Source organism: Schistocerca gregaria, chromosome 2 (genome assembly GCF_023897955.1).
Source record: "Schistocerca gregaria isolate iqSchGreg1 chromosome 2, iqSchGreg1.2, whole genome shotgun sequence".
NCBI classification, from domain to species: Eukaryota; Metazoa; Arthropoda; class Insecta; order Orthoptera; family Acrididae; genus Schistocerca; species Schistocerca gregaria.
The window spans coordinates 620,177,189-620,196,319 of NC_064921.1; the positions used below are offsets into that span (position 1 = coordinate 620,177,189).

Here is a 19,131-nt window from a genome sequence, read left to right on the forward strand (position 1 = left end):
ATAAAGGTGACTTACTCATCCAGGATAAAATATAATAGAATATGAATGTAAATTAATACTCAAAAAATAGAAGAGACACTAAAACAGAGATAAAAAAGTAAATATCCTGTCTTTTGGACAAATGTTAACAAATGCCCTAAGAACCACTTTTCTTTCATGGTGCTACCGCACCATATGTAAATGAGTAGCAATCTTATCTGGCATCAGTGGTAGAGAAACGGAAGGGATGTAGAGTTTGGAGATTGAGAACCTGGGTAGGAGAGGATTAGGAAAGAAACATGCAGCGGTTGAAGCTGTAGATGTCTGTAAAGGGAGATAGGAGGATAAATTAGGTGACTACAGAGGGAAGATATAGGATACAGCATAGGAAGAATAGATAGAGAACAGTTACAGTGAGTAAGCTAGGATGAAGTAGAAAGGTAAAAAAAGGCATTGAGAGATGAAACAAATGGTGGAACTGTGGTGGTAACAGAAGTAAGGGGAGGGGATGAAGGTGAGGACACGTACCAAGTGTAGTTTAATTCATAGTATTACCAGTGTAGAATGCTTTCCAGTGGTAATGTTGAGGTTGGTATCTCATGGTTGTTTCCACAGGAAGATCTTCCAATAATGGGGTAACAAATGCAGGTGACATGGCTGGTATATGAAGTAGTGGACAGGTGTATGGTACATGTATTTGTACATTAGACATAGGATAGGAGAAAGAGAAACATTTGAATGTACAAGGATATTGGAGTTGAATGAGCAACAGAATACTGCTTGTGGGAGGATAGATATGATAGTGAGGAAGCATTCCTGATTTCACAACATAAAGGTAGATGTTGCTCGTATAGAGTATGTGATAGATTTGTTTCAGTCCTGGGCAGCACTGAGTGGTGAAAAGGGCACTTTTGTCTTTCTAGTTAATAAATGGTGAGGAGTGTTAAATATGGGTAGAGAGATTGAGTAGAGGGTGTGTTGCTGGACTGGGGACAAATTGAGAGGGGAGAATCTGTCTGTTAAGAACTCTGCAAGATCTTCATCTTGGGAGATGGACTTCCTTGTCATCTAAATGCAGGATCAATGGAATATTTATATGTGGAATGGCTGGCAGCTATTGAAAGTGACGTGAACAGAAACTGTTTTTTCTGTAGTGCTCAAATTTGTCTATACTGCCATTTGAAATAAATTGCAAAATATTTTGATGTAATGTTTGCTAGCTTTTCCATCACGAATTAATCCAATATGAGCTGTTCTTATACCCCATCATTTACTTGCTACTTCAGACTTGGGTTATGTTCTGTCCTACAGATACCACCTACGTTCTCCTTTCTCCAATACTACATCACAATTGCTGTTACTCTACTGATGCCTCCTGCACGTAATTTGGTCCAACACATACTGACGTACTGAGAAGTATTTTCCTCCCTCCCCCTTGGGCTCATCACCATCATCAGTATAACTTATGTCTACCAACCGTCACATATTTTCTTATTTGCTGAAAAGTGCTGATGGCTGGTAGCAGCTGGGCAGTGGAATTTGTTCTCTAGTCGCCATTTTACAGTGTTGAATCTATTAGGTGGCAATCCTTTGTGAAGATTAGAGTACAAAGTAGAAAAATCCAGTTTCTTAATATAGGCTGACACCTGTTGCAACATTAAAGTTAAGGCTTGCCACAAAAGTAACTAGAATCAGGGAAGAGGAGCTACAAGCAGCCATAAAGATGATGCGCACAATGGATTCCTCAGTAAAAACTCTGCCATCTGGGAAAACCAGATAGTCCTTAAATTTGGAACATGTCAGCAGTGTTCATCCTGCCTCTCTGTTCCCATGTATCAGACAAAGGTTACTCAAAAGAGTAAACACAGGACCTACACACTTCAGTCCATAATTTCATGGACTAAAGTATATATTCAATATCAAAAATACGAGAGTTTTTGCCTGTTCATTTACGCCTGCTCAAAGTAGAATCCATATGATGTAATACCTTAGGGAATATGTGTCTTCTGTGTCTTCATGGCCTTGAAGAAGTCACTTTTTGAACTGTCTTGGGTTTGTGGGTCGCAGTCATAAGAATCTCCTCAATCAAGTTTCACATTTCAAGTGTATTTTCAGGTAGTGGAAGAGGATGCTATCCAGAGAAAACAAATCTCTTGAATAAGATTAATTGCACAACATTGACCCTTTGTTTCACTGTGGAATTAGCAATTTATAGCAGCCAGTTGACATGGTTCATTGTCTTGTAGCAGGAAAATGCATGAGAGAGGTAAGATTAGAGGAATTTGGGAATGTGCTGTGGGATACCGGCACTGACAATCTTTCTTACTGCATACTATCTTTAAATGTGTGAAGGAATAGGTAAAGTGATTCTGGTGCACCATGTACTGTCTGACATACCTCACACATTGGCTTGGATTGCACAGTTGAAGATATGGATAGTACCTATTCTAAGTAGAATAATTCAAGGTAACTTTATCACTAAATTGGTTTAATACTCCAACATCTAAATCAGCTTAAAACAAATGGAACAACTGAAACTACTAAGTGATTTTATTAACAAAAAAATCTTTAAATATATCTTCAGCCTTGTACTGACAGCAGGGTATAGTGGTCAGTTTGACAGTTTGAAATATCACACCTTGCCTACTTCCCTGTTACCAAAATGCAAGCATCTCTCTCTCTCTCTCTCTCTCTCTCTCTCTCTCTCTCTCTCTCTCTCTCTCTCTCTCTCTCTCTCTCTCTCTCGTGTGTGTGTGTGTGTGTGTGTGTGTGTGTGTGTGTGAGACGAGATGAATTATTCTTACCTTGTGTGATGCCATGATGCCCTGGACAAAAAGAGGCTGTCATCAGTTCTTAAAAGTTTGCTGAGGTTTGTAGGTGTGCTATTTAATCTGGTAGATTTGAAATCAAGAGATCACTCACCAGTTGAAAATATCTTAAAATTCCTTAGCAAATGGACTTGGGGAGCACATTAATATATTTTTTTTCTTCATTGCTATCTTTTGTCACCACCTATGCTTAGAGGGTGGTTTGAAAAGTTCTCGGAATCACCACGAGAGTTCAGCGCTAGCACGACGAGTTGTTCACGTGATATTCATTGGACTGTTGCCTGTAATCACATAACACGTCAGTGATCTTGGAAGAGAGCTGTGGTGGTGGTATGGCTGTGTTGTTGTTCCTGTGTAGTGATTTGTGAAGATGAAAAAAAAAAATCAAGATTTGAGCAGTTATTAAGTACTTTGAAAAGATACAGTATGAAAGAAAAGGACATTCATACCGATTTCCAGAATACAAAGGGGGGGGGGGGGGGGGGGAAGAGGGGGAGAGGGACCTCTGCTCCTTCATATTCAACTGTTGCCAAGTAGTGGTCAAATCAATTTAAATTGTATCAGGAGAGCTTAGATGATGATCTGCACAATGGTTGGCCAAGATGTGTCATTACTCTAGAAATCATTGCAAAACTGAACAAAATGGTCATGGAGGATTGCCAATTGAAAGTGTATGAAATTGATCACACTTGCCACATGTTATTTGAAAGGGTATATTGCATTTTAACTGAGGAATTAGAAATGGAAAAAATTATTTGCAAGATGGGTATCACGACTCTTGATGCCATGGCAAAATTACACGAACTGAGGTATGAATTGTTGCCACAACTGCCTTATTCACCTGATATGGCTCTGTCAGACTTCCATCTGTTCCCAAAACTGAAAATTTTTCTTGGTAGATGAAGATTCATTTCAAACGAGGAATTGATAGCTGGAGTTTACAACTATTTTACAGGCCTGGAGGAAACTCATTTTTGAGATTGGATCAAGGTACTGGAACATTGTTGGACCAAGTGCATTAATCTACAAGGAGACTACATTGAAAAATAAAAAAATGTTTCATTGATGTAAGTACTTCTTTTCTGTTCCATTCCGAGAACTTTTCAAACCACCCTTGTATAACTTAATACGTGGAAGGGTCATCTCTTTTAACAGAATATTGAAACTGGATTTCCTGCAGAAATCACTTCAGTAATAATTCTTCAGCCTATTTGTATGTTGGTTGTGTAGATTTGTTCTTAAAAATTCTGTTTACTATGAAAACTTCTGTAGTATTTAGTTTCAAGATTGGCTGCTTACTTGTCATCACATTTCCTATTCTTCATACCTTACATTGCAGTCATGTAGAAGACTCTTTGAAAGTGTACTACAGTGTTGTCCATTGTGGTTCTGAAAAGGCTGCTATTTTAAGTGCACTTTTTTGTTTTCCTGTAAAAATTAGGCATTTCCTGTCATATATCCTGTGTTTTGGCAGATGAACATAGTTCAGCATCTCATGTCTTTAATTTAGTTAACATTAAAAGTCCCAAAAATACAATTTTACAACTCCATTGGCAAATTACAAGAGAGACATGGTGCATCATGAGGAGGCTTATTGTTGTTTTACAAGATATCAAGTGATGTACTACTCTTCCTCCTCCTCTCTCTCCCTTCCTCCCTCCCAGTCCTCAGGGGCTCAGCATTGATTTGCTGGGTACAGGCTTGACAGCCCAGGGTTCCTGAGCTGGGGACTGGTAAGCGCTGCCAATCCCATCACCCTGGGCATGCTTCAGCGACCACCACATGGTGTGGCAGTGGAACATCCTGTGTCTCAGGCAATGCGGACTTTGCTTGACCGCCCTGATTGTGAGGGTGGGATATGTTGTTGTTGTGGCCTTCAGTCCTGAGACTGGTTTGATGCAACTCTCCATGCTAATCTATCCTGTGCAAGCTCCTTCATCTCCCAGTACCTACTGCAACCTACATCCTTCTGAATCTGCTTAGTGTATTCATCTCTTGGTCTCCCTCTACGATTTTAACCCTCCACGCTGCCCTCCAATACTAAATTTGTGATCCCTTGATGCCTCAGGACCTGTCCTACCAACCAATCCCTTCCTCTAGTCAAGTTGTGCCACAAACTTCTCTTCTCCCCAATCCTATTCAGTACCTCCTCATTAGTCATGTGATCTACCCACCTAATCTTCAACATTCTTCTGTAGCACCACATTTCGAAAGCTTCTATTCTCTTCTTGTCCAAACTATTTATTGTTCATGTTTCACTTCCATACATGGCTACACTCCATTCAAATACTTTCAGAAACGACTTCCTGACACTTAAATCTAGACTCAATGTTAACAAATTTCTCTTCCTCAGAAACACTTTCCTTGCCATTGCCAGTCTACATTTTATATCCTCTCTACTTTGGCCATCATCAGTTATTTTGCTCCTGAAATAGCAAAACTCCTTTACTATTTTAAGTGTCTCAGTTCCTAATCTAATACCCTCAGCATCACCCGATTTAATTCGACTACATTCCATTATCCTCGTTTTACTTTTGTTGATATTCATCTCATATCCCCCTTTCAAGACACTGTCCATTCCGTTCAACTGCTCTTCCAAGTCCTTTGCCGTCTCTGACAGAATTACAATGTCATCAGCGAACCTCAAAGTTTTTATTTCTTCTCCATGGATTTTAATACCTACTCCAAATTTTACTTTTGTTTCCTCTACTGCTTGCTCAATATACAGATTGAATAACATTGGGGACAGGCTACATTCCTGTCTCACTCCCTTCCCAACCACTGCTTCCCTTTCATATCCCTCAACTCTTATAACTGCCATCTGGTTTCTGTATAAATTGTAAATAGCCTTCCGCTCCCTGTATTTTACCCCTGCCACCTTTAGAATTTGAAAGAGAGTATTCCAGTCAACATTGTCAAAAGCTTTCTCTAAGTCTACAAATGCTAGAAACGTAGGTTTGCCTTTCCTTAATCTTTCTTCTAAGATAAGTCGTAAGGTCAGTATTGCCTCATGTGTTCCAACATTTCTACGGAATCCAACTGATCTTCCCCGAGGTCGGCTTCCACCAGTTTTTCCATTTGTTTGTAAATAATTCGCGTTAGTATTTTGCAGCTGTGACTTATTAAACTGATAGTTAGGTAATTTTCACATCTGTCAACACCTGCTTTCTTTGGGATTGGAATTATTATATTCTTCTTGAAGTCTGAGGGTATTTCGCCTGTCTCGTACAACTTGCTCACCAGATCGTAGAGTTTTGTCAGGACTGGCTCTCCCAAGGCCGTCAGTAGTTCTAATGGGATGTTGTCTACTCCTGGGGCCTTGTTTCGAGTCAGGTCTTTCAGTGCTCTGTCAAACTCTTCACGCAGTATCGTATCTCCCATTTCATCTTCATCTATATCCTCTTCCATTTTCATAATATTGTCCTCAAGTGCATCGCCCTTGTATAGACTCACTATATACTCCTTCCACCTTTCTGCTTTCCCCTCTTTGCTTAGAACTGGGTTTCCATCTGAGCTCTTGATGTTCATACAAGTGGTTCTCTTATCTCCAAAGGTCTCTTTAATTTTCCTGTAGGCAGTATCTATCTTTCCCCTAGTGAGATAAGCCTCTACATCGTTACATTTGTCCTCTAGCCATGCCTGCTTAGCCATTTTGCACTTCCTGTGGACCTCATTTTTGAGACGTTTGTATTCCTTTTTGCCTGCTTCATTTACTGCATTTTTATATTTTCTCCTTTCATCAATTAAATTCAATATTTCTTCCATTACACAAGGGTTTCTACTAGACCTCGTCTTTTTACCTACTTGATCCTCTGCTGCCTTCACTACTACATCCCTCAGAGCTACCCATTCTTTTCCCTTATGCTCTCCCTGAAACTCTGTACAACCTCTGGTTTAGTCAGTTTATCCAGGTCCCACCTCCTTAAATTACCACCTTTTTGCAATTTTTTCAGTTTTAACCTACAGTTCATAACCAATAAATTGTGGTCAGAGTCCACATCTGTCCCTGGAAATGTCCTACAATTTAAAACCTGGTTCCTTAATCTCTGTCTTACCATTACATAATCTATATGATACCTTTTAGCATCTCCAGGATTCTTCCATGTATACAACCTTCTTTTATGATTCTTGGACCAAGTTTTAGCTATGAATAAGTTATGTTCTGTGCAAAAATCTACCAGACGGCCTCCTCTTTCATTTCTTAGCCCCAATCCATATTCACCTACTATGTTTCCTTCTCTCCCATTTCCTACTGTCGAATTCCAGTCACCCATGACTATTAAATTTTCATCTCCCTTCACTACCTGAATAATTTCTTTTATCTCACCATACATTTCTTCAATTTCTTCGTCATCTGCAGAGCTAGTTGGCATATAAACTTGTACTACTGTAGTAGGCATGGGCTTCGTGTCTATCTTGGCCACTATAATACGTTCACTATGCTGTTTGTAGTAGCTCACCCACACTCCTATTTTTTTATTTATTATTAAACCTACTCCTGCATTACCCCTATTTGATTTTGTATTTATAACCCTGTATTCACCTGACCAGAAGTCTTGTTCCTCCTGCCACCGAACTTCACTAATTCCTACTATATCCAACTTTAACCTATCCATTTCCCTTTTTAAATTTTGTAACCTACCTTCCCGATTAAGGGATCTGACATTCCATGCTCCGATCCATAGAACGCCAGTTTTCTTTCTCCTGATAAGGATGTCCTCTTGAGTAGCCCCCGCCCGGAGATCTGAATGGGGGACTATTTTACCTCCGGAATATTTTACCCAAGAGGACGCCATCGTCATTTAAACATACAGTAAAGCTGCATGCCCTCGGGAAAAATTATGGCTGTAGTTTCCCCTTGCTTTCAGCTGTTCGCAATACCAAAACAGCAAGGCCGTTTTGGTTAGTATTACAAAGCCAGATCAGTCAATCATCCAGACGGTTGCCCCTGCAACTACTGAAAAGGCTGCTGCCCCTCTTCAGGAACCACACATTTGTCTGGCCTCTCAACAGATAACCCTCCGTTGTGGTTGCACCTATGGTACGTCTATCTGTATCGTTGAGGCACACAAGCCTCCCCACCAATGGCAAGGTCCATGGTTCATGGGGGGAGGAGGATGGGATAAACCTCTTTAAAAAAAAGCTCAATTTCAAGGTGTACTGTGCGCTAATGGGATGCATGGCTGTTAAGGTGGAACAGTCATTAGCCGGCAATCTCTGGGGAACCTGCTGCACCTCAGTTGTATAAGTCTTACTCAGGCATGCGGGGCTCTGTCTGAGTCAACCCTTATTTCCCTAGCTGCTCGTGGAACCGAGATGGAACCCTCAAAATCGTCGTCATCTCCTCCCAGCGGGAAGGGTGTTCCACCTGGGAGTATTCACACTGACACATCCAAAAGAATGAAGAATATTTTTGACTGCAGTAACAGGGCTCATAGAGTAATGAATAACAATGTGTTTCTGGTGATAAAGAGGAAGAAGGGACAGTTGAAAAAGTGTCCCCTTCTTGGAAGGTTTGGAAGGGTTTGGAAGGCCCTGCTGGAACATTAAAATCTATGGAACGATTTTCTATTGGCTCATTGTTGGTTGAAACTAACAGGTCAAAGCTGGTAGACGTTCTTAAGAAATTGCAGAAACTGGGTGACTGTGATATCATTGTTGAGATGCACACCTCTCAACTACAGCAAGGGCATTGTCACGTGCCGAGATATCATGGACATGGACATAGCAGAACTGAAGCAAGAATGGGCACCCAGTGGAGCAACGAACACACAGGAATAATAGATCAACTGAAAAGACTGCCACTTTCATCGTCACATTCAATTCTCCCACACTGCCTGAACATCTTATGGTGAGGTTCCTTTGACTTAATGTTCAGTCTTACATTTCAAACCCTATGCGGTGCTATTAATACCAGCATTTTGACCTTAAAACCACGAGTTGGGGAGGTGAAGTAATCTGCGGGAACTGTGGAAAAGCTGCTCATAATGCTGAGACTGACTGCCCATCTCCAGTGATCTGCATCAACTGCTCTGGGAACCACCCAGTCTGGAGCCGAGACGACCCTGCTGAAGAATGCAAAATACAGGAGATAAAAGTGACCGAGTGGATCCCCTATGCTGAAGCCAAAAAACAATATAAGGTAACGAAACCCCCCTGTCTTTGCCAGCTCATATTCTTCTACAGTGCAGAAACCTATTCTCAAGACTCTTCGACACACTGATGACTAGTGTTCCTGTATCAACCATAAGCACTTTACTTATACGTGTACATGTCAAAAGAAAAAGAGTAAGGACAAAGCAATCCAGGCAGCTGCACCAGGAAAGACCAGTAACAGTTCCACAGTGAGCATCCAGAAGGTACAAGAAAAACAGTGCTTCTCAATGCCTCCTTGAAGAGACAGGGTGCAGGGAATGGCTCATGACGTTTGGGCCAAAAGCTGTCACAAGCACTGTCAGATGTCATTCTTTTCCGTCTGACTGATGAGGAGGATATCATGGAGTTAGATACCTTGGATCCAGCCAGCCCCTCCACTACTCCTCGCTCTCCAAGTGCTTCACCTCTCTGGTGCAAAGATACAGGTAAATTAAAACCGCACCGATGACATGGCTTCCATACTACAGTGGAACATCAGTGGGTTCAGGACTCGTGTGGAGGAACTCAAACTCGTAGCATAGGCATGTCCCTTGTGCTTTTGTTTACATGAAATGTGTTTTAAAGATACAGATGTCTCTGTGCTTCAGGAATATACGGTATACCACAAGGATGACCTATCGCGAAAAAGAGCCAAGGGAGGTGTCGCAGTGTTTGTCACTAAAGCGCACCCCTCTTCTGTCCTCCCCTGGCGACTGATCTGCAAGCAGTTGCAGTTAAAATTCATGTATATCAAAGGATCACTGTTTGCTCACTGTATTTACCTCTGCAAGATGCACTAGACTCTGAGGCTCTCACAGATCTTATCGCACAACTCCCACGACCATTCCTCCTACTGGGAGACTACAGCGCCCATTGTGTCCTGCTGGGCTTGAGCAATACTTGCCCTCAGGGTAGGGTTTTGGAGGGCCTTATGATGTCTCACGAGCTTTGCATCCTCAACATGGGTACTCACACACATTTTACTACTACTACTGGGTCATTCTCAGCCATCAACTTCTCTTTCTGTTCTCCCACCCTTGCCGATTCTGTTCAGTAGGAGGTCATTGATGACCTACATTCCAGTTACCACTTCCCAATCCACCTTCACCTACTAAATGTCTCACCACCTGAAGTTAAGCTCCCAAAGCAGGGCTAACTGGACGCATTTCAGCCAGCTGTCTGTGTTCAAACACTGCGACAGCATCCAAGGTTGCGTGGACCACATCACACCAGTCATCCATTGTGCCACTGACCTCTCCATCCCACAGTCCTCAGGTCATCTTAGGAGGCAGCCAGTACCTTGGTGGACAGATGAGTGCTGTTCTGCGTTCCGGGAAAGGTGTACAGCTCTTTGACGTTTTAAATGCTGTCCGGCAGCAGACAAACGTAGGGCCTTTAGAGTCCCGAGGGCCAAGGCTCAACACATCATTAGGGAGAGTACAAAAAGGTTGTGGCAAGCGTTTCTGGACTCCATCAATCGATCCACTTCTTTTATAAAATTATGGGAAACCATGTGGAGGATTTTCGGTAAATTCAGCCGTTTACCAATAGCAGCAGTGGTGAAACAAGGATGCATACAAACAACACCTAGAGATATTGCTCAGATACTGGCCAAAAAATTTGCACAACCCACTGCCAATGCAAGCCAGGATCCGGCATTTCGTCGTTATTGTGCGACTATAGAGAGGGAAAAGTTTTGAGGCTTACAACTCCCCTCTCTCTATGTGGGAGCTTGAGTCGGCACTCGCTGAGATTCGTGACACTGCACCTGGTCACAACAAAATTTAGTACTGCATGCTTAGACATTTGCCAGCAGCATCAAAGGAAATTTGTCTCAAATGTTTTAGTCTAATATGGCAGACAGGCAACTTCCCCAACTCGTGGAGGGAGGCAATTCTAACCCCTCTCCTCAAACCAGGGAAGGACTGCACATGTCTCAGTAGTTATCTGAGTATCACCTTAACGAGCTGTGTAGGAAAGACCTTGGGGTGAATGGTTAACCATTGTCTGGTCTGGTTGTTAGAGACAAAGGCAGTTCCTTAGCTGCTCTCCGTGTGGATTTCGAAGATTTCGGTCCACTGTCGACAATCTGACCCTCCTAAAGGCTGCTGTTCAGTATGCTTTCCTCTGAAAGCATCACTGCATTGGCACATTTCTTCGATGTAAGTAAGGCATATTGTTGCAGAAGAAGCTGAGTAGCACGGTGGTGTAGTGGTTATGATACTAAACTGTTGCATGGAGGGTCGTAAGTTCAAAACTCACCTGGGTTGTACAATTTTAATTTCTGTATTCAGTTCAAGTACATTCTAGCTGCAGAGTGAAAATCTCATTCTGGAAACATCCCCCAGGCTGTGGCTAAGCCATGTCTCCACTATATCCTTTCTTTCAGGAGTGCTAGTTCTGCAAGGTTCGCAGAAGAGCTTCTGTAAAGTTTGGAAGGTAGGAGTCAAGATACTGGCAGAAGTAAAGCTGTGAGTACCGGGCGTGAGTCGTGCTTCGGTAGCTCAGATGGTAGAGCACTTGCCCGCGAAAGGCAAAGGTCCCGAGTTCGAGTCTCGGTCGGGCACACAGTTTTAATCTGTCAGGAAGTTACATTCTGGAAGTATCCACAAATGGCAAAAATCCTTGTACTGGAATGTTCTGTAACTGTATACATACCGTATGTGCTCCAGCCACTCCAGTTCACTCCGCGCTCTTGTATGTGGAAGTGCTGAATAAACCTTCGTTAAGAGAAGTTAGTGTTTGTCATTCATCTAATTAAACCTCCTTCTATGTGACATTATTCTGGTGGAGACACTGGGTATTGGAACTTGTGATAGTGCACATTATTGACGACACTTTGACTTCCATCAGGCCATGACAGAGCCGCCATTTACATGGCGAGAAACCCGAGTTAGAGCCATATTCAACTGATCGCAATCTACCGGAGACAGAAGAAGAAGAGGAGGTTACGATGACAGCAACTGTGTGCCACCACATGAGACATCCTTCCGGGTTCTCTGGTGACGATGGCCAAGATCCAAACAAGTGGCTCAAGGTATATGAGCGTATAGCCAAATTTAACAAAAGGGATAACACGGTGTGTTTGGCTAACATATTTTTCTACTTGGAGGGCACTACCAAGCAGTGGTATGAGAACGAGGAGAAGTTCACCAGCTGGGAAATATTCCAGGTGGAATTGCACAAGTATTTCGGTGACACACAATGACAGAAGTGCAAGGCTGAAGATAAATCAAAGTGCAGGGCACAGCATCCAGGAGAAACTACAGCTTCCTACATTCAAGACATCTTGGAGCTGTATAAAATAGTAGATCCTAGAATGAACGAGGAAAATAAGGTTGCACATCTCGAAGGGTGTTGCTGAATACATGTATCAAGCCCTACTCCTGAAGGAGGTTTCAACAACAGATGACTTCATAAAATGGTGCCAGTGTATTGAGACAATGCATTAAAAAAGAATTACATGCAAGAAGTTTGAACTGCTTCAAAATGTTGTATTGATGTCTGTGATGGAACAAGCAACTGATTTCACAAGTGTTTGTCAGATAGTGAGAGAGGAAGTTCAGAAGGCACTTGAATTGCGCGGCGAGCAAAAAACCGAGACGCTTCAAGAGGTTGGATGGAAAATACAGAGTGGAAACAGACTTGAGGACAATGAGATGGAAAGAGAAGAAGAAGAAGAAGAAGAAGAAGAAGAAGAAGAAGAAGAAGAAGGTAATGGTGAGGTATTAGATATGATATTGCAAGAAGAATTTAAGAGTATGCTGAAATATCTAAGTTGTAACAAGGCTCTTGGAGATGATGATGATCCCTCAGAATTACTGAAATCCATAGGAGATTCAACTATAACAGAATTGTTACACCTGGTGTGCAGTATACACACACCAAAAAAAGTTTTGCATCACCTCGGTTCCAAGAGTTCCGGAACATGTACAGAAAATTGGAATAGAGATGTTATTACAGATTGCCGTACACACCAGTATCTCTAATACCCAGTAGCACGTCATCTTGCATTGATGCATGCCTGTATTTGTTGTGGCATACTATCCACAAGTTCATCGAGGCACTTTGATCTAGTTTGTCCCACTCCTTGATGGCGATTAGGCGTAGATCGCCAGCCGGAGTGGCCGGGCGGTTTTAGGTGCTAAAGTCTGGAACTGCGCGGCCGCTACAGTCGCAGGTTCAAGTCCGGCCTCGGGCATGGATGTGTGTGATGTCCTTCGGTTAGTTAGGTTTCAGTAGTTCAGTAGTTTTAAGTTCTAGGGGAATGATGACCTCTGAAGTTAAGTCCCATAGTGCTCAGAGACACTTTTTTGTCGTAGATCCCTCAGAGTGGCTGGTGGGTCACTGGAATAGAAGGGAGAACCGATAGAGGTACTCAGGGTACCCTCCACCACACACCGTCAGGTGGCTTGCGGAGTACGGATGTAGATGTAGATGTAGAACAAGCTGTGAAGAAAACAAAGTAGAATTTGTAAAGTGAATTAAAGATCAAGATTTGCTTATGACCTTGTAATTCTGTCAAGAAACTCCAAAGGATTTGGGAGAGTAATAGAATAGAATTGGTCATATCTTGTAAAGAGATTGTGAAATGATGATACACAAACCACATTAAATCAGGCGATGCTGAGGGTATTAGATTAGGTAATGAGACACTGAAAGTAGTAGATGAGTTCTGCTATATGGGCAGCAAAATAACTGATGATGGCTAAAGCAGAAAGAATACAAATGCAGACCAGAAATATGAAGAAAATATTCCTGAAAAAGCAGAATTTGTTAACATATAATATCAATTTAAGTGTTAGGACGCCTCTTCTGAAGGTATTTGCCTGGAGTGTGGTCTTTTAATGAAAGTGAAACATGGACAGTAAGTAGTTCAGACAAGAAGAAAATATAGCATGCAACACAAAGGAAGGGTCACTTTTTTGAAACCCTGTAATTGTTTGCCATAGCAATGCAGAAGTTTGAAATTTGACTCAAAGGTGCCTACATTCTTCCTCTTTAATGGTGCAAAAAGCATGGCACTCTGCAATATCACCCTCAGGTTCAGCGACTCTTCAGACAGCAGGATGTCCACACCTGGCCAGAGTTCTGAATTTTGTGTGAGGCATGAAGTGGGTTAATTATGTCACAATTCACCACAATTCTGCCCAACGCTGTCATCAATTTCACATAGTGGGCAGATCATCCCACACCCTCATACCAATGTTTCACCCCTTCTTTTGGCACCTCTAGAATGGCGGACAGAAATATCATCCCAGCCTTAAAATTGTGTGATTTCTTAAGAGTTGTGCAGAGAAACATTTCAAACACACCGCTGCTCAGCATTGACATGAGAAGGCCCCAGGAGATGGTATAAAGGGCATTAATGAAACTACTGCTTTCCACAGGACATTGATTTCACACATTTTGTGTTGAAAACGACGATTAGCCGTGGAGTGAGTAACAAGATGATGATCTTGACAACATTTGACACTGCTGACACACTTCCAGGTGGTTTAGCCCCTCTATAAGGACAATGGGGGCCTGCAACTGCATTTATTGTGCCTCCATCCCTTTTGAGTGCAATGTGACTGCAACTTTTTCTCTAGTGTGCAGTGTGGTACCTCTAAGATCCATTTAGAACCATTTGGCAAAATTTGAACATGATCTGAAACAGCAAAGGGTGACTCTGCTTTCCCAGCCCTCCTGTTTTGCACACTCTTGTGGCGTGATCATGGGGGTGGTCCAACATTGACATGTGTGTGAATAAAATGACGAAGGGTCCTTCTGGGATGCCCTCTCCAGCTTATCAACACCCTCAGTCCCATCTGAACACCTTTGTTGAGTGCTTTAAAAATGTATCTGTGCACAGGCAGGCAGTTACTAATTACTAAGTGCTTACGTGATGGGCAACTGTTGAGACGGCCATGAGCTGGGTAGCACTGTGCCACTAAATTTGCGTGTGCTGATTGGATGTAAAATCTAATGTGTGTTGCAGGGGATGTCTGTCATGCCAGTGGCTAGTAATGAGTGACTTGATGTCTCTGCATAAATGCATTTTTAAATAAATCAACAATCATGCACTGAGGGTTTTGCTGAATTCGAGGTTGAATCAACGGGAATAGGGAGAAAGCAGTGCCAGGGGTTGCTAAGAATTTTGTAGTATGCTCATTCCACTGCAAACTGTCATTATTGACCACAAAATGTATGAGAATCAACACCTCAAGTGAAGAGGCGTTTTTCATTGATGCCCTTTGTCATCCTCTGAAGCCTTTTCTTGTTGATACTGAGCGGTGGTATGTCTGAAATGTTTTCCTAATCCACCCATAAGAAAACTGCACAATTTAAATGCTGGTTATCACGGTTCTGATCTCAACCTCTCAGTGGCATTAAAAGAAGGCATGAAATGTGGGTAAAGAGGGGTTGTGCGACCTTCCCATTGTGTAATATTGGGCAGAATTGTGCTGAAATTTGGTGCCAAAGTGACATGATTAACACACCTTACTCCTTGCATGAATTTCGAATGTCTGACCTTTTTTTAAAGCGTGTCAACACCTCGTTTTTTGAAGTGTCACTGAAGCCCAGACTGATGTTGCAGGGCATCACACTTTGGTCCTTTATAGAGAACGGTTGGATGCAACTTTGAGCCAAATTTCAATTTCTCTGCATCACAATGCCAGACAATTATGGGGTTTCCGAAAAGTGATCCTTTAATTGTGTTGCACAGTGCAGAACTTTTGAAATGTGATGCTATAGAAAAACGCTCAAGATTAGATGGCCAGATTAGATACTGAATCAGTCTGGGGAGAAACGAAATTTATGGCATAAATTGACTAAAAGAAGTGATCCGTTGATAGGACATATCGTAGGGTTTCAAAGAGTTGTCAATTTATCAGTGAAAGAAACAGTGGAGAGTAAACATTGCAGAGGGATACCTACGTTTGAATTACAGTAAACAGATTCAAATGGGAGTAGGTTGCGGTAGCTATGCAGAGATACGAGATTTGCACAGGGTAGACTAGCATGGACAGGTGCATCATGCCAGTCTTTGGACTGAAGACCACCACCACCACAACAGAAACAACAACAACAACATAGCACATCCGATATATATTGCAGAGACTTCAGATCGACTACAGAGCTGAAACTATGTATCAGTGAGCAATATAAAATAAATAGACTGTTTAATCCTACAGCCTCTGTGACAAATTGGTATTATTTGAGAATGCCTTTTGCTTGCAGAATGGTGTCTTTCTTATACCAGTTGTAGTGTAACACATTTGCAGTAACCTTAGAATTTATTGTGAATTGCTACTCTTTTCTATCGCTCTTCACAATACTTATCATGATTTTCATGTTCTATGGTGGAAGGTACTGCATGTTCTAGATGCTCCACTAACTAATATGAAATTAATGTTAAGCAAGGGTCACTCACGTACACTGTATATCAAAGACTAACACACTAAACTGTAATTGTTATTTCAGTACACGGGATTAAAATTATCACCACCTCTCATAACGTTACTCTTTCATTGCAGTGTGGAATTTTATTTTCCAGGTTCAGTGGGAAAAAGAGTTTATAGGTAAACTGATGAAAATTAAGAAATATTCCTGTCAGCAAGAGAGAACAGCACCAGCCAGTGAGGTTAGGACAGTATTAGATATTTTTATTTCAAGTAATTCTTAACTAAGTGGTCATAACAGGTAAGTTAGTAATTTAGCTGTTTCAAACTTAAGCACTGTGAAGACGGCAGCAAAATTAAGTTATGTTATTACTAATGTGGTAACTTCTTCGTAGCGCGCAGTGATATGTGTTAAAATTTCAAAATCAGTTTTCCAGTAAACTGGCGATGGTACTAGGTTTAAGAAGAAGAAGAATAAGTAGAAGAAGAAGATACAAAGGAAAGGGAAATATAACAATGTAAAAAATGTGTAATGTTTAGATGTTGTGTGTAATGAAGATTTACTAAAATAGCCTTCAGAAAGGCTGCTGGTATAACGTGTTTTATGAGGTTCCTGAATATGTGGCTTCTGACTATATAGTGAGAAGGGTATTTGTTAATCCTAGAATGGATTGGCTGGGTCTCTCAGATCCAGGCAGACTTTTTCTTAAAAATATCCGCAAGAGTACACTGCTTGTGAGTAAGCCATTCATTGTAGCTTTCACTTAAGTTTGCTAGAGGCCTCCACTTGTTTCGTCATTCCACTTTGTTCACCAGTTGATAGTAGATGCGGGAAGAAACGCTTTTTCGATCTGAGAGATCCAGCCTGTGTTAGCTTTTGTACTTTTCTTGTTATACTTTCTGTGTACAATAAAACTGCTTGAAAATGGCTTGGCAGTGTCTATTAAGTCATGAAGGAACTCAAAAACTGTTACTAGAAAGTGATGAGAGTCAGATGTGGATCCTAATTTTGTTCCCAAAAGTAATCACAACACAGAAAATAAAGTGATTGATCAATAACTGGAGAGCAAAGTGAATGTCTTCATTCCTGTCAGTGACTTGAGTACACTCACTAACACAATTAGTGCAGTTGGTTGCAATCGCTATCCCATTCTGTTTGTCTAGACGTTATCAAACTAAATGGCTGAAAAATATTCCAAACCAAAATGGCACATGGACATAAGTCTTTCCAAGTCTGTCATCGTTATGATTTAGATTTCTTTTGAGAAGTGTTAGATTAGATAATATTCACACAAGAGAGGAACATAAAAAATGATGTTATGGAAGGAATCACAAAAAAATATAGAAGCATTACACATGTGTATACCTTACAGTGGATGAAATGTTACTATTTTTTCAGATGTGTTGTTCTTTCAGAATGTATGTTTCTTCAAAACCTGCAATGCATGGGTTCAAAATATTTAACTGGCAAGTGTGAGAAGTAGTAAGTACAATGTTGGGAAGAATATGTGGAACAACAAAGTGTATGTTTTTCCCAAGTCAGTAACACAGCTGGTTGTGCTCAGACTTGTAGAGTCAGTGAAGAGAATGGGAAGGAATATTACCCTTGACAGTTGGCTTACAATGTACCGTCTTACTTGAAAACTTTACGCAGATAGTAATCATAGACTCCGGGGGACATTTTGCAAAACTAAGATCTTCGAAATTCTTGCCGCAAAGAAATAGAGCAATAATTTGTCCACTCAGATAAAGTGATCCGTCAATGCATTTTTATTACACAGAGCAAACACAGGACTGAATATTTTGAGAAGGCTGTTTCTCAAGCTTCTGGGCTTAGGCTCTTCCCACTTGTTTAAACATAAATAACATAGTTTATTTGAAGCAAGAAAATGAATGCAATTGATTTTAATTATTGGAGTAAACGAAGGACATTATAAGTTCTTGCAGTATTAGTTTATTACCTCTGACTGAAAAACTCAAGTGAAGAGGGAATTAAAGCAGTTGACCATAAAAATATGTTCCAACATTGTGAGCAAATGTGAGGATACGTCAAGGAAGAAATTGTGATTAAATGAAGTTTTGTACATGATTGAAAATAATGTTGCACGTTCATCTGTCAGTGTATGTGCATAATCAAATTATGACAAATACATAAGAAATATGGCATGAACTGAGGAATGTACTTGAGGGCTTTCTATCCCTAAGAAAGTAAGTTTGTTGAAAACCTTTTTTGTGATGGACCAAAACGTTGCTTGTTAGTAGAGCGCTTTGTATCAGAAAATATCCCTACATCTAATAAGTTAAAAAGCTTAAGTTTCAAGGTAAAAGATGTATGGGTTGGTTTCACCCTAATTGCTGTGTTGCCCTCTGTGTACAAGGTTTATGGTGCATGAGATAAAGGCTGATGTTTCCTTTGACTCATAGCTTGGTGATGTGGTGGCCCTTCAGATAGAAGAAAGGCATAATGATTTGATGCACACATTGAAAAATATTAATATATTACAACTGCAATAAATATGGCTATTTAGCAAAGGGCTATTAAAGCAAGATCAGGACTAATGGGCAAAACTAGCAGCAGATACAATGTGCGTTACCATTTTGGCAGTATCATGTATTAACAAAATAGTAGAATAACATGTGTAGTGACGGAGCTACACGTGTCTCGTGTGTAACCCGATTTCTAGGAAACCAGTGCCTGTGATGTAGTTACTGTAGCAGATACTGTTACTAACTTATCGTGCTACATCTAGCTTCCCCTTGAAGAGGAGTATATATTATCTACATATATATTGAGTTTGTTATTG

General features: G+C 41.1%; 1 protein-coding gene across 7 annotated transcripts in view; it reads left to right on the forward strand.

The window, feature by feature from the left end:
• The window catches only part of LOC126334604 (uncharacterized), a 270,217-nt gene that overhangs the window by 72,154 nt on the left and 178,932 nt on the right, over window positions 1-19,131 (forward strand). For 4 of the 7 annotated variants that reach the window (XM_049997000.1, XM_049997005.1, XM_049997003.1 and 1 more), the window contains one exon: window positions 16,483-16,569. The exons of 2 other annotated variants lie outside the window; for them this stretch is intronic. In XM_049997000.1, the coding sequence (XP_049852957.1) occupies window positions 16,483-16,569 (87 nt within the window). Of the gene's footprint in view, window positions 1-16,480; window positions 16,570-19,131 lie in introns of those variants that run through there. One more of the 7 variants, XM_049997006.1, reaches the window with a different exon arrangement.